We start from the raw sequence: 25,578 nt of genomic DNA on the forward strand, positions 1-25,578 counted from the left end.
TCACATGACCTTTAAGGTCCCCCTCCCCCCCAAAATACCAGAATGTAACACTAAATGATTGTGGAACTCCATGAATGTCTTCAGGGAGAAATGATGTTCCAGAAGCACCTCATATACTTGTCTATACCAGAGACGGGTTTAGATATTCTGCTTCATGCTCACGACAGGATGAAATGTGTCTCTATTTTCTGTACTGTTATGTTACTTGATCCAGACCAAATCAATTCAGCTTTATGTGGACAGGGGCCAGCTTTTAGTCCTCACAGATTCCCATGTGTACAATGCCTGGTAGATAGGGGGTTGGTACTTCTGACTAACCCTGTGAGCAGCTCCTCTGCAGTCAAAATGACTGACACAGGGATGGAGGGTTCTTCCCAGTCACTGCATAGTAAGAACCCTATCTCATGAATTTGCTAGCTGTTCTTTTTCCACGTCTAATCAATGAAGGGTACAGGATTATTCTGGAATGCCACTCTTTTACCCTGTATTTGAAATAACTTCTTTATATAAACAAAGTTCTTAAAATAAAGACCTCTACCTAAATCAATCCACTAAAAGACACAGGAAAGCTTATAAAGACCTGTGAAATCTGAACACCATTCAGTCAGATCCTTCTGAGCTCATTTCTTACCGTCACAAGCTCTTCCAGAAGGCCTTCTACAAAGACTACAATGGACAGCACAGTGACCAGGGCAAATCCTCAGCTGAGTGCTTGCAGCTTAGACCTGCACGATGCAGACACACGGTGCCCTTTAAAGACTTTCAGTTGAGAGATGAATAAAAGCAGACCATGCCAGTGCTGACCACTGAACTCACTGGAAAGTGACTCAGTATTCCTTTAGCAGCTTCACAAATACAAACTTGGTAAGAAAATCCAATAGCAAAACTGGAAAGGAAGTCCGCTGAACTAGTCAGCCCACAACCCATCCCCCATTCTGTGACTGCAAGCACACTTCTACAACTCCCTAATCTGAACTGAGGTGGGGGGTGGGAGGGGAGTAGCATTTGTTTTCAGATGCAATAGCTCTAGTAAGGCTCTGCATTCAGTAACAGCAAATCATGACCTTAATGAAGTTGTGTGTAGTGTTTTCCTGGCAATCCATACAGTTTAAAAAATAAATCTTCTCAAGTCTCCTTTTCCCATTTCAGCTTGAGGGCATGTTTCTGATTTCTTCTCTTTTTGGCTCTCTCTGGATGGCCTTTCAAAAGATGATCCATGTCTCTAAGATCCACCCAATACAGTCTTGAGATGTTGATGCCGATGAAGTCAAAGGGGATAAAGTTATTCAAATAAAACAGGGTATCAATATAAAAGTGACATGCTCTGATAGGTCTCTGTCATGCAACATCGCAATAAGAGGTTTCTAAGAGGTGTTCAATACTTCTGTGAATTGCTTAAGACTTACAGGACTAATAAGACTTTTCCCATTGCTCTGACAAAGAAGTGGTTCACACTCAGTATCCATAAAACCTGTTGAATTTTATCTCAATATAGCATTCCAAAAAATGCAGCAGGAAGGCAATATTTGTTCTATGTATTTATTTATTTAACACTTATTAAGTACCTACAATGAACCAGGAATTATATTTTATTGTTTAAAAAATTCAAAGCTGTAAAATACGGCCCCAGGTGAGAGGTTACCAAAAGCAGCCGGAAAGGATCAAAATTGCTCACTCCCAAAATTCTGCTTTGCAGTTCTGCTGAGGATCAAAATGCCCAGAACCGAGGGAAACCCCAAGATGGAGATGCCCCTGCCAAAGACCAAGAGAAGGAACTCGGGAGAGCCAGCCCAGGAGAGGAGCCAGATGATGGGTACAAGGCTCTGACACGGGCCTCACCTAGTACATTAAGGCATAGGAGTCATCTCGGATCTTGGTAGGATCTCCCACCTTGCTCTCCAATTTGGTTTTAAATCCCTGACTTCTTTCCCTTTTCCCAGTGTGTGTGTGTTGGGCGGGGGGGAGTAAAACAAATCAAAAAATTTCACTGGGATATATACTTATTCTCCCAATGACTTTGTTGTTTAAGTCTACTCTAAAATTAAAGTCAACAAAATGTGTGGTTTTCTTCATCCTCCATTAATGATGAGAACTGTCCATTCAAAAACTCCACTAAGACAATGTCATCCTAAATTGCAATCCGGCTTTAATTGTAGGGCATTGAATCACCTCGCAAACAAATTACAGTCACTATGATTTACCAATAGGTACTGTACTGGGTGTTGTTGGGGTTTCTTTTTGGCAAACTTAGAACAAACCAGAGAACAAAATTTAAGTCTTCACCGTCATGTAGAAAAATAAAATAAACAAACCTAAAGTATCTACCTATGTGTCAAGTGATTCATACTGCAAAAGTTAAAACTAAAATCTACACTTAACAGCAGAGTTTTAAAAATCCTTAGTGCAAGAAACATAACCAATTAATACAGATCAATACTTATTAATGAATATGGAAAATTTTCCTATACAGAGGTAGAGTCCAGTGCACAAGGCTAAAACAATATTCAATAGTCTAAACAAGACTGAGTCAGGTTTTACGGAATCCACTTTAAATTTTAAGTTATCAGACTGTATGTACATACATACAATAAATAGACTATACAATTTTTTAAAGTAGTTTAATAAACTCCACAAAATAATAGCAGATGCATTGAAATATTTACATAATTCAATTTTCAAATCTCTCTCATTCAAATAAAAGGGATAAAAATAAGCCTTCTGCTTTAAAGGCAGCAGAACCTCTTTCCTGAAATGGATCAGTAAAATAAGATACTTTACATGAGTGGAACTAATTTATGCTTGAGAGGTATTCATATTCAGCTAAGAAAATATGTCACTTTTTAAGCTATATAGATTAGGGAATATAAAATGATATTTTCTACATTTTTAGATCTCTATTTAAAGTTCTAAATCCAACTCTTACTTGAAGAGAGAAGCTGATTTTGGTACCCATACAGAGTATATCAACACCACTACAATGGAAAGATAATTAACTTTTCAGATTCTGCTTGTTTGCTTTTAAAAGTTTAGGCCAGAAAGAACTTGACAATATTTCTGGGCCAAACAGCTGTTTACACATGATACAAATCTCACTGAAACCTGACTAGCACTTTTGGTCTGGGGATCTTGGGATTTCACCTTTCTGAGTCTCTTCCATTTCCAAGGTATGTTTCATCAGAAGCAGGCATGTTTGAGGATCAGGCATATGACTTTAGGGTACCCAAGACTAATATTCCGTAGTTTCCACATTCACAGAGGAAGAAGGTGAAACACAGAGTATCTGCTGCCATTTGCCTCGCACAGATTTGAAAAGGGAAAAAACTTAGAAGCCTATCATTGTGACCCAAGAAAATATGCAAACACCCAAAGCATTATATGCTTCATTGACTCAGATTCTTAGACTTAATATCAAATTTACTCTGATATTCTATCATTAACCCTTTTATTTTACTTGATATAAAAGATTCTTATCTAGCCCATAAGGAAATTAGGGATGGTCAGAAAATGAAAAAGTATGGTCATAATTAATGAAGCATAAACCTTCACAGTTTGAATTTTTGTATAACTTTGCTAAGCACCCACAATGAAAATGCAAGTTGAGTTTTTTATTCAATCGTCCTGTGAAAAATACCTCAGTAAATAGTAACATTTTGCCCTTCAATGATCTTCCCACGGGAATAACCCACCCCCCCTTTTTTTTAAATTTTAGATTTTTAAAAAATTTTATACAAATAGACTAACTTTGATTTAAAGTAAACATATAAAAGTTGAGAAGAATATTGCTTGCAACAATGGACATGGAAGTAGAGGAATGAACTGGGCAGGGGGTACAGAGAAATGGCTCCTACTCAGTAACTGCAGGCAGACACCTAGCACTCTGGAAAAAACCTCACCCAGAGGACACCCTCTGCTGCACACTGTTTCCTTCAGCCCACAAAATCTGACTGATTTGTAACTACGACTTCAGGTCAGAGAACAAAATAAAAAAACAACTGCAAATAAACTGGAAGGCACAAGCACCCATGTGATCTAGAATTTTCTTGGGGTGGGAAATAAGGAGGGAAAGGGATACTTTTGGTTCAGCACTACAGTCAAGTTAATTTTGCCACCGTTGAAGAAAAACTGTATAAAATGAAGGAGTACAGAAATATAACAAGCGCATCCCACTTGTGAGGAAGAAAGCTCAGAAGACAGCTCACAGGAATAGTGCAGAGAGAAACAACCAGTACTATTTATTTGGATGTCTGTGCCATGGTGGGTACAAACTATATTCTCTGCTCTGTGGGACCAAAACCAAAACAGAATAAAAACAAACAAAAATCCCCCAAATCCCAAAAAGCAGCTAGAAGGAATGCAAGAAGTCTTACAGAACATACTGATCCAGATGGAGGTGGATAAACGCACACTTTTGTCTTTAATGCACATCCAACTTTGTTACCTACTGCTGTGTTTTTCCATCGTATTCATCTACAGACCAGACGGGACTTAAGAAATGGCCAAGCCATTTAACCTTTTCCCTGCCTCTACACGACTTCCCTTTCCCTTTGTTTCCTTCTCCAGGATGAGAGTCTTTTTCCTCCATGAGGGAAGTGCTGTTAATGACGATGGGGAAGGGCATGAAACAGGATTTCCAGAATACGGATTTCGCTTCCCTTGAGGCCTTGCTGCGTGGGAGTGGGCCACACAGCTTGGAGGCGGTCATCAAGGCAGCCTGACAGAGCTATGAATTAAAAAAGAAAAGGAAAGGAAAACAAAAACAAAACCACCCCCAGTCTGTCTTTTCTCACACTAAAGGAGAAACTGAGGGATGGCACGGCCTCCAGTGGGGACCCCCACGGTTAGGAGATGATGGCGGGGGACCACCTTGGCAGAGTCAGATTGTCAGCACTCGCTGACCGCTTCCTCGTGGGTCGACGCAGGTCCTTGTACTTGTCCTCACAGAGGCGAGAGATGGCCTGAGGGGCAGAAGAGAGACAATTTGGGTCAGGGCTGGACTCGGGAGCAAGTACCACTGTCCTCTAGGCGCCCTCGGCTCCCTCACTCATCAGACACCACCCACCGCTGGGTGCCAGCATCGTTCTAGGCACTGAGGACACGCCAGGCCAATACTGACAAGAGTGCCTGCCCCGGGCAGTTTCCACATGTGGGCCACTCACAGTGGGGGCCACAAAGGAGGTACAGACACAGGCCCTGTCTCCAAAGCGCTTACAGTCTGAGAAAATCATCACAAAATGTGAAACAATTATAGGACAGGGTAGCCTGGGGCTCAGCTAGACGCAGGTTCAATGCTGGCGAACCACTCGGTGGGGAGAGGGGGTGTGACCCGGGCCTATGCCTATTTCAAGTCCTGCATCCTCGTCTGCAAACGGGGTAAAGAGCACCCCGCCTTGCGCGGCTGTCGTAACGCATCAGGGCTTCGTGCCAGGCAGTGCTGGGAAGACCGCTCAGTACAGTACTTGGCGGCAGTCAGTTATCTGAAACTGAGTCAGAGCAGATGACCCCATGTCTGAGGCAACTCTAGACGACTGATGAAGAAAGGAACCGGGAGGGGACAATGTAGGAACAATTCACACTGTCCTCGTTTTCTTGATGAAGACAGTGAGACTCTCGGGGGAGCGTCTCAGCCAAGAGCAAGGCTCAGCCCTCCCTGGGGCTCGGAGCCTGGTCATGGCCCTTTCAGGGCTGCTACTGGGTGCAGGTGGAGAGCACGTGGATGACAAAGTGGGAGCCAGCTCACATCACCCCAGATGTCCTGTCCCCGTCACATTCACCTTGCCTTCTGTCAAAATGACCCAGGAGTGGGGAAGTCACCATCAAGGGACAAAGGCACAAGAGCAGCAGACCCTGATCACATCATCATGGCTCTCACTGAAGTGACAATAATGCTTCTAGCTGCTCTCCCTGCTTCCCCTTTAGCCTCCCCTTCGGCCCCCCATCACCTGAGCCTGAGCTGGCTCCCACTGTAGGTTTTGAAGCAGCTCTTCCCTCAGCCTGGAGGTTTCTGCGAGGCTAAGATGGCCCACGCTAGAGTCCTCACGCAACCATGGCCGACTCAGTGAGGCTACCGACAACGGCAACCCCCTACACCCTGCTGCTGCTTTTGTACTCACCTTCTAACATACTAGTTTACTTATTATGTTTACTGTTTACTGTCTGTGTCCTCCCAGCAGAATGTAAACTCCAAAAGGGCAGAGTCTGTCGGTTTTGTTCATGATGGTGTCTGGTAACCAGTGCCTGGTATCAGGGGACCCTGAGTGAATATGTGTCGAATGGATGTGGAAGTTCCAATCAAGATGTGCACATAACAGAGCATGCACATATCAGGCTAGGGTCAAAGTACTGGAAACCTAGGGTACTGGCAACCGATTCTCATTTATTTTCCAAAACCCACAAATGCACTTTAGAACAACGACTCCAGTGGTAGCAGGGAGGATGGATTAGAGGAGAGAGACAGGAGTTGAGGACGTCTTCCTCCAAATGACAGATGAATGAGGGCAGGAGATGGGCTAGATCACTGGGAATTCCCCATGTGAAACATACTGCATGCACTTAATATAGGTGACATACTTCAAGAGAAAATCTGATCCCTTACAGATATTAGAGCAATGATTTTTGAAAGTACATTATTTTCATGTATTTAAACTCCCTGAGATTACTGTGTGTGGTTTCTCAGCTTATAAACAGTACACGGGTCTGAATGTAATATTATAATAATGAATTAGCTATGTACGATCTTACTCTAGATTTCATAAGGCAAACTCTTAGCTTTCATCCCATCTCCCACATGCATAGAGAGATACTAATTTATTTCAAAGAGAAATGGCCAGGCTAATGAAAAGACCACTTTGCATTTGCCTTGGTTCCTGGTGCACTCTAGCGTCCACACTCTACCTTGCAACCCGCCTATCAAGTCAGCCCTTTGGTGGTACGTGCGAGCAGGTACAGAGCCTCAGGTAACAGCCACTTCTAGTATGCCTCACCCCCACCTTGCTTTCCACGATGGGGTTCAAGTTTGCTAACCAAACGGACTACGAGGGATACTGGGGTATGGAAAATAATGAAATCCCATTCCTTAAAAATTATTTCAGGGCGCCTGGGTGGCTCAGTCATTGGGCGTCTACCTTTGGCTCAGGTCATGATCCCAGAGTCCTGGGATCGAGCCCCGCATCGGGCTCCCTGCTCCGCAGGAAGCCTGCTTCTCCCCCTCCCACTCCCCCTGCTTGTGTTCCCTCTCTCGCTGTCTCTCTCTCTGTCAAATAAATAAAATCTTCAAAAAAAAAAAAAAATTATTTCGAAGAGGGGGTGCCACGTGCTTTTCCAGATAGTGCTTCTGTCCAGACCTGCAGAGGAGTGGGGGTCTGCATCTCAGGAAGCTCCGGTTCTTGGGAGGACAGAGAACAGTCTTGCCAGAACTACCAGCCCTCCTCGGCCCAGTGAGCCTGAGCAGCACTTGGTGCGGCGGCCCCTGGGGCAGGTGAGCACTCTCTCTTCCCACTCAGATAACCTGCCGGAGGTCACAGCGGGCACCAGCTACCCCGTCTCAGCCAGCCTGTGTGTCCGCAACGCGAGATACTCTCCCTCTGAGAACCACAGACCTGCTTTCCTGCAGGCTAAGCGGCCGCTTCCAGGAGCTCCACACTCTTCCCTCAGCAGGAGAGGAGCACTGCTCGGGCTGAAACAGGGCACCTGCTCACCGTGAAATCGAATCCTATTTCACGCACGTGCCCGCAAGAGTCTAACACTTGTCTTGGGGCACCTCCTTCAGAGGAAGGGTTTTCCATATCTTGCTCCAGAGAAATGGGAGACTTTAAATGAGCAGTTGCATCCCAATGGCGAGCACACAATTACAGCAGAGTGACCGAGTTCGGACAACCTCACTGGGTTTTTATTTTAAACACCATTCTCCATATCCAGTCTGTTCCACAGTTTTACAAAGTTTTTCCTTGGGATTAGCATACTATGTACTTTTTACAATTTTATTTAAAATTTTGGCTTTCTTAAGCCTGCAAACCATAATAATCTCTTTCCCTCCACCTCTAGCCTTTGTGTGGTTCACAGCTATTAACCCTGTTAGACCAGCACTCTAGCTATCCTGACCCTGTACTGAATTGGGATAACGTGTCACTCAGATTGGACAATGGGGCAGGCAGCACAGACCTCCTGGGTCTCACCAAGCTGGGGACATGACTGTACCATCGACCGCTTTGATCAAAGGGTCTATGGGATGAGACCACAACAGTGCCTGAGGATGAAGGTACAGAGGGCCTCAGCACAACTTCTCTGGAGGAAGGGGTTTCACCCTTCCTCGTTACCCCACCACTTTTCATCCACTCAACAAGTCAGACGGGAAGAGCTAGGTGCAAATAGCTATATACACAGGTCATGAGCACAAAAGTTACACAGCTTAACAGTGAGGGCCCTAAATCCAGACCAAGACCCATGGGGCTGGCCCCAGCTCTAACTGGGCTGTGGGGAAAATATTTTGAATAAAAAATAAAAAGCAGAATATAACCTTTTGGGATTCCCAATCATTAGGGTCATCTGGTATCTTTTTCCTTATAAAAGTGCATGTCGAGAAATACCTTTTTGTGAGTGTATTTTTTAAAAAACAGATCTTTATAAGATTTGAAGAATAGAATCAATGCACGTTAAATAAAAGATATTCAGAAGGTTATTAAAACTATGGTTGGATGAATTACAATCAACTAAATAAACTGGCCAACTCTAAATCCAGGATAACCTGTCTATATTTCATAACAACACACAGTGGGGAAAATGAGCGTGGTGACCTCCCACTTCCGGGAGACCCGGATGAGGCATCTGCAATAGTGCATCAAAAACCAGTACGTGAAAGCATCTTACCTCAAGCTTGTGAGCCCTCTCCCTGCTCAGGGGCTCCAAGGGAAAGCTCAGGTTGTTTGCTTCTGCCAGAGAACGAAGATCAAAATAATACTTGGCATAAACACTGGAAGGAACATTGATGTTGAACTGGAGCAATTCAAGAAACTGTCGCTCTAGCTCATTCCTGCAAAGACAAAAACAGCACATGTCTAGCTGCCATATACCAGGCTGCGTGGCCCACCAAGGCAAGCCGCTAGAGACCAGGCTCCAGAAAACTGCAACCTCCAGGGAGAAAAGCTATCTAATTAATTGCCTGGTTGGACACCAGAGTTGCAGTTTAACCACCAAATGGGTACTAAAAGCCAAATGATCAAGTGCCCAGAAGGATGAGGCCTGATTAGTTGGGACGATCACCAGGAAGTGCTTCAGGGTGGTGCGTTTCATTGAGACCCAGCCACACACACAGCAGGCTCTGGCTGCAAATCCCAGCACAAACCATCAACCCTGGGGCAGATGAAGCAGTCAAGAGCTGTCAAGTGGAGCCTAGTGAGGGGCCCACACAGGAGCCCAGGGGAAAAGCCTCTGTTACACCTAGAGGCCTGTCTTTCCTCAGTGGCCTTCCCCTTCCCTACCTCCTAGGAGAAGAGTGGAGGGACTGCTGTGGGGGCTTCCTTAGGCAAAGCGGGGAGTAGGGGAACGAATTGCAGCCCTGGACTCACAAAAAGGGACCCCCGCCAACTCTCAAGACTGAAAGCAGTAGTCCCCACACCTGAGCCTGCATCTAATCACATGCAGGGCTCGTTAACACAGACTGAGGAGCCCACCCCAGTCCTGGTTCAGCGGGTCGGGGGGTGGGCCTGAGAATGTGTCTTTCTAACAAGCTCTCACGGGATGCTGATGCGGCTGGTCCCAGCGCAAACTTCTAGAACCACTCACCTCCACAGACTGGTCAGTAAAGGAGCGAACACAGGTATTAAGATCCATCTGGTCGACCCATTTATAGTTTGATGAAAATGAATGATGGGTAGGCAGAATAAATTCTAAAACTTCTATTTGGAGAACTTCCCCATGTCAATTATCTTTTAGATCAGGTTCATTTCTTGACAGTTAGTACCCGGAGGAACAAAAGTCCTCAGCGATGGATCTGTTTGTTGAGCACCGGTGCTAAGTTGGGCACGCAGTTTTAGCATCGTCTCCCCCTGGAAGCACCCTGTGCTCCCAAGCACGCTACACAGCCCTCTATTTCTGTCCCTTATCAGACTCCACTGCAGGTGTCACCTTGACTCAGTGTCCCTGCTTGTCTCCTCCTAGCCAGAAACCATGCCACCTGGCCCCTATCACAGCACCTGACATACAATTAGTGCTCAATAATTACCCTTACTGAATGGAACAGGCCAAGCTCAGCTTGGGTGGAGGGATGGAGGAAAGCTTCCCATAGAAGTAAGAGATGAACTGAGTTTGGAAATACAGAGCTCTGGTGGAAAGGAACAAGGGTTGGGGCAGGGGATTTCTGGCAGGATACCTGGTCACCACCTCCTGTAAGTGAATCTGAAGGCTGACAAACCCCGCCCCAAGTGCTAGGCCTCACCCCAACTAGCCCGGACCCCCCTCCACGGACTCCACTGAACACTGAGCCCCCCGGCTCTGGTCCCTGGATGCAGATACCTGATGTTTTGCAGCCTCAGACTAACTCAGCACCATCCTGTCCCCATGGTGTACCCGAGTCCTTGTCTGTTCCTGGTGAGTCACCTCATTAAGCTAGCAGAGACTGAAAGGACTCTGTCTCAATCTCCTGCTGTGACAAGGGACAGGAGCACCAAGGTGGTGGGGAAGGAAGGCTGGGATTTGAGCAAGAGTGGATGGCTTCAGAGAGAGAAGGTACTGGGCAAATGAGAGCTGCTATAGAAGGTTTGTGGTCCTCAGATGGGAAGGCTGAGAAGTCACATTCAGGTCTTTTCATCAGAGAAACACCGTAATTTGCTGTTTCTATACAGTCTAGTGAAAGAAGGTGCATACTGTGCTAAATTTTATTCTTTTAAAGAGTCTAAATTACTTTGGCTTATTTGGGATAATTTTTACTTTAACTTTTATTTATGCCTCCTTTAAATGAGATTTAACAAGAGATCATCCTGTGAAATACTGGAACTCAGCTAAGATTTTAGTAAAACAAGAGTGTAAAAGTACTGCTAAGGCCAGAAGTGCCAAAACAGATGGGCTAGAAGGAGCTCTCCTGGGGGGCCGGGGGGGCCGTGGGGGCCGCCTGGGGACAGACTGCCGTCTGGTGGCCGAAGGCGCCACTGCAGCTCTCACTCTCCTGATGCTAAGAAAACCTTGGGGGGAAAGAAAATAGAACCAGCCTGTTAATCCTGGCCCCACTGGTAGCTGGTTAGCAATGACTCTTGTTGAGGGGGTACACTCTGACTAAAGCCAAGAGGAATCTGTTTTTGAACAGGGTGGCATTTTCCTCAAGGTTCCTTGGAAAAAAGGAACAGCCTTTCTTCAGGCTTTTCTTTTTTAAGCTCTGAGGGAAATACGAACTTTAGAGCTGTTGTGCTTTCTAACTAAGGCAAGATTTAGCAAATAAAAGTAATACCCAAAATCTGACTTTCCAAACTGCAGCAGGACATCTTACAGGGACATGTGACAGCTTGCTACGTGATAAATCGTAAAAAATACTAACAGTGACACAGAGAGAACAGGCTTGATGGATTTACTGCCCTCAACTGAATAATCACGAGAAAACAGTTCTGATTAAAAAAAAATTTTTTTTTAAGATTTTATTTATTTGAGAGAGAGAGTGAGAGAGAGAGAGCACAAGAGGGGGGAGCAGGAGAGGGAGAAGCAGACTCTCCGCTGAGCAGGTAGCCCGATGCGGGACTCAATCCTGGGACTCCAGGATCATGACCTGAGCCGAAGGCAGTCGCTTAACCAACTGAGCCACCCAGGCGCCCAGTTCTGATTAAAATTTTATAAGAAGTAAACTCAAGTCAGTAAACAAAACATATTCAGAAATATGCGTTACATTAGATCAAAATTGTAAAGAAACCCAACTGAATTAGCACAATTCACAACTTGTGAAGGGGCCTCTAAAATGGAGTAAGGAGAGTTGTTTTTATCATCTAAACATTTATCATCTATCTGCTTTTCTAGAAAAACTGGTTCACTTTAAAAACCAGCCACTGACAGTCTAGCAATCCCACTTCTGGGTATATACGCAAAAGAACTGAAAGCAGGGACTCAGAGAGATCTGTACACCCATGCTCCCAGCAGCACTATTCTCAGGAGCCAAGAGCAGATGCAGTGCAAGTGTCAGGTGTCTAGCAATGGATGAACAGATAAACAAAACAGAATATGTCCATGGACTGCAATACTTTCGACCTTAAAAAGGAAGGAAATCCCACTATGTGCTGCTACACAGATGAACCCTGAGGACACTATGCTAAGTGAAATAAGCCAGTCACAAAAAGGGGAACACTGTGATTCTGCTTCTGAGAGGCATCCAGAGAAGTGAAATTCGGAGACAAAGAAGAATGATGGCTGCCAGGGGCGGTGCAGGGGGAGGTGGGGACGTATTATTTAATGGGCACACAGTTTCTGGTTGGTGATGGTTGCACAACAATGTGAAGGTACTTAATGCCACAGAACTGTACACTTAAAAATGGCGAAACTAGTCAATTTTATGCCAGGTATATTTTACCCCACTGAAAACCAAAACCAAAGACCGGGCACCCTACACCCACGGAGGGCCAGAGGTTTTTGCTGTCTCTATCTGCTCTGCAGCGCTAAAACCAGTCTCTCGGCTTCTCCGTATTTGAGATTCCTTTGTTTACATATGAGCACGACTCTTCTGAGGTTACTGCAAAACAAAAACAAGCCAACCCCACAGTATAACTTCTTTTAACAGCATTTTTGCCCGTCAAAGTTCATCCTTCCCTTTCCCATGCACGGCACCTGTCACTAGGTGCTCAAAGCCGACGTGATGTGTGAGAAAGAGACCTTACATACAGAATACATTCACCCCATCCCAACAGCTCAAAAGTCTCAACCCATTCCAGCATCAACTCCAAGTCCGAAAATCTCATCTAAATCAGGTATGGGTGAGACCAGAGGTCTGATTCATCCTGAGGCAAAATTCCCCTGCAGGTATGAACACGTGAAACTTGCTACTGTGGAAGTTACCTGCTTCCAAAGTACAAAGGTCACACGGGCATAGGCAGACATTCCCATTACAAAAGGGAGAAATCAAAAAGTAGAAAGGGGTCTTGGGCCTCAAGCAAGTCCGAAATCTAGCAGGGCAAATGCGTTCGATTTTAAGGCTTGAGAATAATCTGTGGCTGATGCTCTATCATCCAGCCCACTGAGGGGGGCGCCTTGCCTCTGGGCCCCCTTAGCCAAGGGCAGCAGCCCCACATCCTAGCCAAGGGGGAGGCAGCCTCAGCCCCCAAGACCCATACCTGCTATGCCTGTGGGGGCAAATGGGCAGCCCTGCCAACTCCCAAACTGCCTTCACGGCCATTTCCCCTTTTGAAGGATAACACGTCACAGCAGGACAGCTCTTCGGTAGAATCCCGAAGTCCCACAGCCTTCCTTCACTTTGTCCTGTCTTGTCCCCTTCAGTTTAAACTGGCAACACTTCCACTGGGATGACTGACTGGACCATCGAGCCACACTTGTAACCTCTTTGGCAAACACTGTCCAGCCACAACACCCTCATTGTTCTCTGCAGAGCATGCTTTCTCATTTCTTGCAATAGGGATAGGCAGAGGTTGGAAAATTTGAGTTCTTCCAAATCGTCAACATCTGGTCCCTTCTTGCTTAACAGCTCCTTCTTCAATTTCTCTCTCCTCAGATTTTATTATAAGCAGCACGGAGAAACCAGGCAGGGTTTCTAAACACTCTGCTCAGAAATCTCCTCAGCTAAATATTCCAGTTCATTCTTGAACTTTCTACCTTACACAAACACTAGAACACAATTTGGCCAAGTTCTTTGCCACTGTGTAACAAGTGTTGCCCTTGGTCCAGTGTCCAACAGCATGTTCCTCATTTCTGATACTGCACTCCAGAAGCACCTTTAACAGTCCTAATTCTAGCAACATTCAGTTTGTGGTACGACATGTCTATCTCTAAGATGAGAGAAGCTTCCTCTAAAGCTCTCTGCTTCCTGAGTCCTCATCAGAATCACTTTTCACAACCATGTTTCTACCAACTGTCCCTTCAAGGTAATCTAGGGTTTTTCTAACATGTGCCTCAAAACTCTTGTCGCTTCTACACACTACCCAGTTGCAATGCCACTTCCGCATCTTCAGGTAACTGTGAGAGCAGCACCCCACTGGCCAGGATCAACATCTATAGCGGTCTACCAGGGCTGCCACAATGCAATACCACAGACTGGGGCTTAAACAGCATTCATTTACTTTCTCACAATTCTGGAGGCTAGAAGTCCAAGATGGGGGTGCCAGCAGCGTTGGTTTCTTCGGAAGCCTCTCTCTTTGCCTGCAGATGGCCGCCTTCTCTCTGTGTCCTCGCATGGCTGTCCCTCTGCTGTGTTGTGTGACTCAGTCCTACTGGATTCGGGCCCACCCTCAGGACCTACTTTAAATTAATTACCTCTTTATGACCTTATCTCCAAATACAGAGACATTCTGAGGCACTGGGCCTTAGGCTCCAACACAGGAATTCTGAGAGAACACAATTCCGCCCCTAACACTGGGTCTCTGTTGTAGCGCTCAGCGGGGCACTGGGCTTCATGCTGGTTTATGTATTCCCTTACAATACACAAAAGCTTTCTCCAAGTACGCCTAAAAACACAAGAGCATTAGGGAACAGATTTCTAGATCTGTAACTTTCATTTCTCACTGTTAAAACTGACTTGCCTGAGAACACATCAAGTATATAGGTTCTCCTTTCAGCCCCTCCCTTCCTACTCTTCTGCTCTGAGAGGGAGAGAGGCAGGCTGCTCACCCTCCCTTACTGGGGTTCACTGTCCCAAAGTGAAAAACTTGCATGGTGGGGCAAACATCTGATCACCAAGCATCTGCTCTTTTTATCTCCCTCTGAACTGCACTCCTCCCCTTTGAAGCCCTAGACCCCAATCCCATTCCTTAGTTCAGATGGCATATAAGCCTCACTTGCCTGAGGGCCTCTGAGTCTCATATTTTTATGGGGCTCCCATATGTACAAAATTAAATTTTCTCCTGTTGGTCTTATGTCAATTTAATTATTAGACCAAAGAACCTAAAAGGGGAACAAGGGAAAATTTTCGTCCCCTACATACACACATCAGCAACACAAACAAGAAAGGACAACCATGATGTCATTCCTACAGCACACAACTCAAGTGTCAAATGATATCAAGGAGTTGACAGAGTAACCTCCAATAAAGGAAACAAGTCAGCACCTCTTACCACCTTGCATCCTCCTCTGTGGTCCTAACGACAATTATTTTAGTAGTTGTTTTCACTTTGAAATATAATCAAGACTTTAATTTTTCTTACTATCAAAAACTTATTTACACTTGTCCTCCTTTTTATAATAAAGAATTATAGACCCAGGAAGGAGTTTTATAGGTCTACAGCAGAAATAGGCTCTGCAACAAAAAAACCTAAGAAGACAAACAGGTGTGCTTCACAGGGTACCACAAAAATGGGGTGCCATCCAATCAGTGACCAGAGGCAAGGAGGGTCTTAGGCTGGTGAGGAACCCAGAACTAATGTGCCCACATGACACCCCCCAGCAGCAGCCTGCACAGGCACTGTGAAGACCCCACATCCCCAGGATGACTGGGTCTAGGAACATGGAGGTGGACTGAGACACAGCTGGGCACCTCCTCCAGCCTAAAGCTTCCTCAAGGAAGCCGAACAAACAATAATTGAAAAATTTTAGCAAGAATAGTGTCAGAAGTACCTAAAAACCATAAGGAACTGTAAATAGTTTATCCTGATCATTTTCCAAAACAGCTCCTTTTTCCTGTAAGAGGCTCTAAACCTGTTTCCTGTATTCCCAGACCCCAGAGATCGTAGACAACAGGCCTGCAGGTCTCCTGTTCACAATCCTCACCTAAATCTAAGGACTGAACCATGTGAGAAATCCCAAGACCGCCCTGAGAGCTATGGGGGTAGACGCCCCTCGCCCCCAAGCTCATGGCGCTTCCACTGAGCTGGGGCTCTGAGACCAGCTGGGGGAGAACATACAGCCCTAATGAGACACATGAGAGCACCCAAGGACAGAATGCTGATTTTAACCAACTGAACTTGCAAATTCTCCCTGAAACTAAACAGAAACATAATATTTTAGCTCTTCTGCTTTTTTGAGGAGGCTCCTGCCCACAAAAGACTGGTGTGGGGCATTGTTATGAGTCTGCAGTGAGGTAAAGAGCCAGAACAAAAGCCATCACAGAGGTGACAGCATTATCTACACCTTTCTGATTAAGGTAAAGGAATGTTTTTACCCATAATATAGTTTCAGTAACTAGTTTCACAAAATCAAAAAGTGTAACCAGTACCTGTTCATGATCCTCAATGAAGAGTAGTACAGGTGTAATATTCCCCAGCCACGTCCTTCTTGTGCCCACTCACAAGAGACCTTTAGTCAAATTCATTCCTTCTTTACCATACAGACCATTCAGAGGGACGCGGTTCCTTTCCAAATGGTGCCCCACCCCCCACCCCAACACACACACTCACATGTCCTCCACCGTGATGTCTTTCAGGATCTGGCAGTAGTCCACATTCCACACAGCCTGGTCATCCCAAACCTTGGAGGCCAGCAGGATCGCCCCTAGAACAATCCGCTTCCAGTTGGCCGGACAGATGTCTATCTCTGCATATGTTAAAAGTCTTTCAAGGTATACCTGGAAAGACATGAAAATGCCAGAGCTAAAAGACTTGAGTTGTTTTGTCCTACATGCTAGCATACATAAACTCTAAAACTGTTTTGACTCCATTTCACCAGCCTTTAAACAGGGATTTATCCTCTGATCATACCTATTTTTAAAAAGTCAAAGGGCTCAGCTAGTCTGATGGGAAATGGACACCCTCCATAACTGAAGAGTGTGGATGTAGCTGGATCATAAAAGACTCTGAGGCAGGAACAAATTCCAGGTAGCACAGGTTAATTTCTCACTCTAACAACTACGATATCAATACGGATTCAACATACAACGGTACAAATTTCAACAAATGGTGTCAAAGGAACAAACCTTTTCTATCTCGTAAAGTTTTTATTTTGAGGCAATTATAAATTTACATGCTGCATCAATAAACCTATTTTTTTATTATCGTGGTAAAATATATATAACATTTACCATTTAACCATTTTTAAGTGCACAGTGCCGTAGCAGTAAGTACATTTACACTGTTGTAAAATCACCACCCATCTCTGTCCCCAGAGCTTTCTCATCATCCTGAACTAAACTCTGTTCCTACTAACCAACTCCCTGTTCCCCTTCCCCCCAGCCTTTGGCAACAACCATTCTACTTTGTCTCCATGAGTTTGACTACTCTAGGAATCATTCAATGTTTGTCATTTTTGTTCTGGCTTTTTTCTCTTAGCATGTCCTCAAGGTTCATCCAAGTATGTAGCATATGTTAAAATTTCTTCCCTTTTTAAGGCTGAATAATAATCCACTGCATACCACATTGTGTTTACCCATTTTTCCATCGATGGACATTTGAGTTGTTTCCTCCTTTTGGTTACTGTGAATAATGTTGCTGCTGTGAACACTGGTGTACAAATACCTGTTTGAGTCTCCACTTTTGATTCTTTTGGGTATGGACCCAGAAGGAGAACTGCTGGATGATATGATAACTCTATATTTAATTTTTTAAGGAACCACCATATTATTTTTCCACAGTACCTAGGCCACTTAATATTCCCACCAGCAATGCACAGGGGTTTCAATTTTTTCATATCCTCGCCAACACCAGCTATTTTGTTTTTTTTTTTTTTTTTTTAAATAATAGTCATCCTAATGAATGTGAAGTAGGTATCTCACTGTGGTTTTGATTTGATTTTTAAATGAAATAATTTTAGCTGAAGTTGGAAAATGAAACCAAGTAACATAAGATTTATAAATTGCCATAATGTAGCTTGAAGACAGATATCAGAAATACCCACAAAGTGCTTTGCTTACTTTGGGTCACAAGGTAAGAATTCCTTTTAAAGTTTTCCTTCTGATTGAGGAGGGCACATTCTGCATGGAGCACTGGGTGTTATGCACAAACAATGAATCATGGAACACTTCATCTAAAATTAATGATGTAATGTATGGGGATTAACATAAGAATAAAAAAAAAGTTTTCCTTCTGTTTATCAGCATGTTTTATACTTCTCTGAACCATGGAATTATTGTTTCTATAGTTTATCAAACACATTTACAAAGTGGAATTACTGTATCAGAAAGAAACAAACGAAACGAATCATATATAAACTTTTAAGAACCTGCTTCCTAAAACAGATGAAATCTATATAGTGTTAAATTTTTCATAGTTTGTAATGCCCATAAAGTCTTAAATATCATGTAATTTTTAAAAAGGCATATGGTGGTGGGGGCAGGGGTGTGTCTGGTTGGCTCAGTCTGCTAAGTGTCCGATTCTTGGTTTCAGTTCATGTTGTGATCTTGAGGCCGTGGGATCGAGCCCCACGTCAGGGTCCATGCTCAGCATGGAGTCTGCTTGTCCCTCTCCCTCCCCGTCCTCCCCTCTCCTCTCTTGCACTTGCTCATTCACTCGCTGTCTCTCTTTCTAAAATTTAAAAAAAAAAAAATCTTAAAAAGGCATGTGTGGGAAAAAATGTTAACACAAATACACAAATAAAGATAATTATCAGTTAAATATCAATACTCATAAACGAGATGGGAAAGTCCACACCTGTTACATCATTAGGGCTCTGGGGAGGAGACTGCACTTTGGGAAATTCTTGAGAAACAGGGCAACTAACTGGTTGATTGGGAGAAGTTTGTTAAATGACACGAATCCGTCAACAGAAGCACAGGATAATGCCAGATGCAGACTAAGAATTACATAACACAGAGCCCACAAGATGAGAACAGATACGCGAGAGACGGTGTGAAGCGCTCAAACCTAAGCCATGGGTCCCTGTGTAACAGAGCAGTAACTATGTGCCAAGCACGGTGCCCATCGCTGGAGACACAGGACAGCAGCACCGACGGCTCTGGCCACACCGTGGAAAATGGGCTGGAAAGGAGCACAGCTGATGGGCAGAGGAGACGATGCAGCAGATGGGATAAGCAAGATCAGGGTTTGAACTGGGGACATGACAGGAGAGACTGACAGTCCTATCAGACCGACCTAGAGTCCAGGGACCCCAACAACCAAGAAGGTGGGCTGCTGCAGGAGACCCCGAGGCTTCCAGCTCATACAGCTGGATAGGCGACACCTGAGACAGGGAGCCCTGCTGGGGGAAAGACAGCTACAGGTGGATGCTGTATGTCTGAGACATCCCAGAAGACGCCACCCATGTAGGCGGTACACACACCCTTGTGAAGCTCGAAGAAAAGAGCCCTCAGATAGAAATCTGAGTGTCTGCGGCACATCCCAGGTCTTGGGATGACAGCTTAGGGAGAGAGAAAAGGAGGGGCCGGAGCCTTAAGAGCCCCTCCTGTTTTAACATCTGGAGAGAGGGTAAAGGGGCAGCAAAGGAGAGGGAGGAATAATATCTGGTGTGTTCTGCTCTTAAGATATGTAATACTCGGGGCGCCTGGGTGGCTCAGTCGGTTAAGCGTCTGCCTTCGGCTCAGGTCATGATCCCAGAGTCCTGGGATCGAGCCCCGCATCGGGCTCCCTGCTCGGCAGGAAGCCTGCTTCTCCCTTACCCTCTGCCTGCCACTCTGACTACCTGTGCTATCTCTCTGTCAGATAAAGAAATTTAAAAAAATCTTAAAAAAAAAAAAAGATGTGTAATACTCTGGAGAAGAAGCTCCAAGGCAAATGGAGGTGTTTTTAAGTACCTGAATTAGGCTTACAATATTATACAGGGCATGTAAGAAGGAAATTGAAGTGGTCTCTTTCACAGCAAAAAATAAAATTAAAGATGTAAAAACACTTCAGGCAGTGACTGTGTAGGTGGAGAGGGGCAAGGAGGCCAGGGGGATGAGGTACTTAGGAGGGAGAGTAGGAAGAGAGAAGGAAAGGGGGAGAGAGCCTTATCAGTCTCTCCACCTAGTAAACCCTAAGCTCCCTGAGGACAGGGGCCACGTCTCATTCCCACTTGTGTGCCCAGCATCTAGCACAATGCTAGCAGAGAGTGTGACCTCAGGCTGCTTCATTCACGGACACACCATCCACGTAGGAGCCCTGGCTCTGGAATACAGCAACGGGAGGGTACATCTTCGTGTAAGAAATTTAGGTAAGAACATGGCCACAAAGAATGGCATCCAGGAAAGGGAACTGCATTGACAAAGGCAGAGTGGATTTAAAGGCGAAACGGAGCCCATGGTTTGTGGGCCAGGTACAGTGGTGGACGAGGAAGTTCAGAGGACAGAGTCACTGCTGTGCCAAGCGCAGACAGTCAAAAAGACCTTCCAATAAGCCCCAGGAAGTCACACAGCGTGGCATTCTCACTGCTTTATCACTGCTTTACGGCACCGTTGCGGGAGTTTCCAAACCTCTCTCAGTGAGCAGTAACATAACAGCATTTGGTTGTGACACCTACTGGCGAGAAAAAGTAGGTCACGGACTAGAGCTCCATGATCTTTTCAATGGCATTTATTATATTAAATGAGCAAAAAGAGTGAGCTAATGTTTTAGATCATGACTTCCATTTGTGTGAAAACTGTCATTCTTCAGGTAAAAATCCAGGCCAGGTCAAGCGGAATTTCAGCCAGAGTCTGTCCTGGGGACCCCAGACAGCATCTTTGACAAAGGCTGACAACTAACTCTTCTCATTCTCCATCAAGAAGGGCTACACTTGTGGTGAGCACCACATAAAGTATGAACTTGTCAAATCACTATGCTGGACACATGAAACAAATGTAACACTGTGTGTCAGCTACACTCAAAAAAATTAAAACAGTAAAAAAGAATCACAAAATATATAATAAAACTGAACTAAGGGCAGAAAACGAAGACTGGACCTAACTAAGTCTCCAGATTTTTAAAGCACGAGACAAAGAAGGTTGTGAAACAATGTTCACCCCTTACACAGACAAGGTATGCAAATCTCTCCAAGCTCCCCACTGAAATAGACTCTCACTGGCTCAGTGCAAATGGGTGGCTACTCAATTTACTTCTTACTTACTTTATACCATAGTTGGTAGACTTATTAATAAGCATGTTAATGTTATTTACAATAATATTTAATACTAAAAAAAAGAACCCAAAAGTATCATTCCATGTCTGATATTCCACTAAGGCTAACTAAAGGAATTAGGTATTACAATACACCCTTACCAAGGGAAGGCAGCTGTTATGCTGGGGGAGGAGGCATTCATAATAACCTCCACTTAATAGCATGTAATTTAGCAGAACTTGTCAGTAAGGCCATATTCAAGGGTCAGCTGCAATTTCTTTAGTAAACTCCCAGTTGGATATTTTAATTCTCTGCCAAGTAAAATAATAATTGATTTTTCCTAAACAATATTCCTAGACCATTCATTGCTAATAGGACAAGCTTGCTCAATTAAATTTTCAGATTTAAATTCATGAGAAGGACTATCCTAAGGAGTCTCTAGAAAATACAGGTTAGTGAGCAATTACAGAGTTACAAAGAGCATTCAACTGACTGCATATAACAAAACTGTTCAAAGGCATGGGGGAGGAATAAAATGCAAACTCATGGAATCAAGGATATATACCAAAATCTTGATGATACTAAAATTATTCCAAACCGATTTGAGAGAGCTTATCTAGCACTACCAGGGAAAACGGTGGTGTAGGAGGACCCGAAGCTCACCTGTCCCATGGATATAACTAGGTAACACCTACATCAGTGTAAATAACCCAGAAAACCACCTGAAGACTGGCAGAACAAACTCTCCAAAGCTAAATGTAGAGAAGAGGACACAATGAAGAGGGTAGCAGAGATGTGGCTGGGAGCCAAATGGACTCATAGTGACTGTCCCCAGGAGGGAGGGACATGCGGGCATGGAGAGGGGAGAGAAACAGACCCTCACACCAGGGCGCCTGCAGGGGAAACCTTCACGGGGAAGACAAATCCTGGCAACACTGGGCTTTGGAAACCAAATTTTGCAAGTTCTTACAACTTGTGGGGCTTAACTAGCACTTTAAAAATCAGTGGTCTCAGCTCTGGGAGAGCATGCAGGGTGAAAGGAAACTGAATCCCTGCCCTTGAACAGACAATACAATAAACAGCCCCGCAGAAATACAGCTTAGAAACAGCAGTTTGAAAAATGCATGAGGTATAAGGGAGGAAGATTTGCTTACTAACTGCAAGCATGTCTGGAGGGGCAGAAACCCCTGGGAGACTTCTCCAGGAACAAAGGAGCTGGCAGGGGCCGTTTCCCTCCCCTGCCCCTTAGCCTAAACACAAGGACACGTGCTGGAACCAGCACAGTGCAAACATTCTCCACCTAACTTGCTTAACAGCATGCCCCACAACCCCACATTCTCTTGTGCACATGCCCCCTCCAGCCAGGCCTCTGCTCTAGGTGCCCTCCCACAGGAAGCCCAAGCAAACCTTGCTAACACTGTGTGCCCTGGACCCAGGTACTTCTGCAGATCTGAAGTCTGGATCTGCAGGCCTCAGTCCCCAAGGCTAAGGTCCCCTACCTTAGACCAGCACAAACCTTGCTAACACTGCCCACCTGCACCCACGTTCTCCTATGGTCCTGTTTCCTCCAGTATTTTTGGTCAGAGCCCATCCAGTGTGGTGCTACAAGCCCTGGCAGTCCCAACAGGGGCTAGCACAGTCCCAGAGTGACCCCCACCCCAGGGACAGGGACGATAACCTCACACACCAGTCCAACGGTGGCCCCAGCGGTGGACTAAGGGCAGACATCTGGTAGGACTGCAGCACCTCGCTCAGCCCCCACCCCCACAACCAACACTTCTCAGGGGACAAAACAGGGAAAGCATCTGCCACTGGGTGCTACTCCAGCTCTGGCAAATGCCCGGTCTCACTCAACTCAGGCCCAAGGCAGTCCCAGACTGGCCTACACAGGGACCAGACCTTCCCGAAACAGGCAAAGTGAGCCACTGCAGGCGACTGGACTAGAAGCAAAAGGGGCTCAGCCGCAACGGCAGGGCACACACAACACACCCAGGAGACCCCCCTGAAGCACCAGATTCTGGTGAACAGGGGTCACTGCACTGCAGGGCACTACAGGACCTCTTCTTCACTAGGCCACGGCTTTCAACAGCAGGAGACGTAGGTGACTTTCCAAAAACAGAGAAACAGAGAGACAAAATGAAGAGATGGAGGAATATGCCCCAAATGAAAGAACAGGAAAAAAATCACAACAAGAGACCTAAATAAAACAGAGATAATATGCATAATAGAGAATTCAAAGTAATGGTCATAAAGATACTCACTGGACTTGAGAAAAGGGTACAGGACTTCAGTGAGACCCTCAACAAAGAGATAGAAAACATAAAAAAGAACCAATCAGAGATGAAAACCTCAGTATCTGAAATTAAAAATACACTAGATAAACAGTAGACTAGAGGAAGCAGAACTGATCAGCATCTGGAGGACAGAGTAATGGAAAGTAATGGAGCTGAATAGGAGAGAAAAAAATAATAACTAATGAAAATGTATATGGGGAATTCAGGGACAACATCAAGCATAATGACATTCACATTATAGAGATCCCACAAGGAGATGAGTGAGGGAAAAGAAGGCAGAAGATTTATTTGAAGCTGAAAACTTCCTGAATCTGGGGAAGGAAACAGAAATCCAGATCCAGGAGACACAGACAGCCCCCAGCAAAATCAACCCAAAGAGATCCACATCAAGACACCCAGTAATTAAAATGGCAGAAAGTGGTGATAAAGAGAGAATGTGAAAAGCAGCAAGAGAAAAGAAGACAGCTGCATACAAGGGAAACCCTGTAATCTAGTTATCAGTGGATTTTTCAGCAGAAACTTTGCAGGCCAGAAGACGGTAACATGATATACTCAAAGAGCTGAAAGGAAACAACCTGCAGCCAAGAATACTCTATCCAGCAAGACTATCATTCAGAACAGAAGGAGAGATAAAGGTGATTAACATAATAACATAATAAAATTTAAAAAAAATTTTTTAAAAAGGAGCAATAGAGAGTTTCCTAGACAGGGGCACCTGGGTGGTTCAGTGGTTAGGCGTCTGCCTTTCTTCGGCTCAGGTCATGATCCCAGGGTCCTGGGATCGAGCCCCACATTGGGCTCCCTGCTCAGTGGGAAGCCTGCTTCTCCCTCTCCCACTCCCCCTGCTTGTGTTCCCTCTCTCGCTGTCTCTCTCTCTGTCAAATAAATAAATAAAATCTTAAAAAAAAAAAAAGTTTCCTAGACAGACAAAAGTTAAAGGAATTCATGACCACTAAATAGCCCTACAAGAAATGTTCAAGGGGATTCACTGAGTGGAAAAGAAAGACCATAAGCAAAAGTACAAAAAGTAGGAAGCACAAAAAGCAGTAAAATTAAGTATATCTATAAAAATCAGTCAAGGGATTCACAGAATAAAAGGAAGTAAAGTATGACACCATATACCTAAAACGTAACAGGGAGAGGAGTGAAGAATGGGTTCATGTTGGGGTTATGTAGGGCATGAAACCTTCCATTGCCCCCAGCAGGCTCTGTGTTACATTTTAGCAAGCTAGATATTATGGATGATTTCATGCTCTAACATTAACCCCAACAATTATGTCGGGGTCACCACCTGCCAGGAATGGCCAGCAATCCCTGTGCCAATGGATGAAAGATTACTCCAAACCTTGCTGTGAAAGAGAGGAGAAAGCAAGGGGGTCAACGCTCAGAGACAAAGATCCTTTGCCATTCTTTGCTCTGGCTTTTATTGGTCCTTCAGGATAATCACAAATCCTTATCACTGTTTCTCAAGCACGTGATGTGTGACAAGGGGTCTTACTGAAACTAGGAGGATCTGTTTGCGGGGAAAGATACGATATGCTTATCTGCGTGTTCTACGAGTTCAGCTAAACATAGCCTAAAGGGACGATAAATACATCTCTTAGATCACAGGGCGGCTGTTTGGGCTAAGAAAGCTTCGGGAAGGCAACTCCCTGCGGCATTCCTACAGCAGAGTGGTCATGCATGCCTCGGCATTCCAAAGGCCTATGCCCTTCTCTGAAACTTTCCATTGCCCCCAGCGGCTTCTGTGTTATATTTTAGCAAGCCAGGTATTATGGATGACTTCATGCTCTACATTAACCCCAACAGGTTCAAGCTTAAGTGATGATCAATTTCATACAGACTGCTATATGCAGAAGATGTTATATACAAATCTAATGGTAACCACAAATCAAAAACCAGTAACAGACATGTAAAAAAATAAAAAGAAAGGAATCCAAGGATATCACTAAAGAAAGCCACAAAAAGTGAGCAAAGAGAGCAAGAGAAGGAACAGGGAAGAACTACAAAAACAGCCATAAAACAAGTAAGAAAATGGCAATAAGTACCTAACTATCAGTAATTACTTTGAATGTAAATGACCTAAACACTCCAATCAAAAGATACAGGGTGATAGAATGGATAAAAAAAGTAAGACCCATACATGCTGCCTATAAGAAACTCATCTCAGACCTAAAGACATACGAAAATTCAACGT

At 44.7% G+C, this 25,578-nt stretch overlaps 1 protein-coding gene across 3 annotated transcripts in view; it reads right to left on the reverse strand.

Annotated features, from left to right (window-relative positions):
* Positions 1-4,211: 4,211 nt before the first annotated feature.
* Positions 4,212-25,578, reverse strand: part of CCNY (cyclin Y) — a 224,043-nt gene continuing 202,676 nt past the window's right edge. For all 3 annotated transcript variants that reach the window (XM_045874172.3, XM_054507278.2, XM_064591830.1), the window contains 3 exons: positions 16,524-16,690; positions 8,863-9,025; positions 4,212-4,955 (listed from right to left, as the gene is read on the reverse strand). In XM_045874172.3, the coding sequence (XP_045730128.1) occupies positions 4,839-4,955; positions 8,863-9,025; positions 16,524-16,690 (447 nt within the window). In that variant the 3' untranslated portion in view covers positions 4,212-4,838. The remainder of the gene's footprint in view (positions 4,956-8,862; positions 9,026-16,523; positions 16,691-25,578) is intronic.

This window comes from Mirounga angustirostris, unplaced genomic scaffold, assembly GCF_029215605.1.
Source record: "Mirounga angustirostris isolate CCGP_5_RB_7025 unplaced genomic scaffold, mMirAng1.0.hap1 SCAF_5, whole genome shotgun sequence".
Lineage (NCBI taxonomy): Eukaryota > Metazoa > Chordata > Mammalia > Carnivora > Phocidae > Mirounga > Mirounga angustirostris.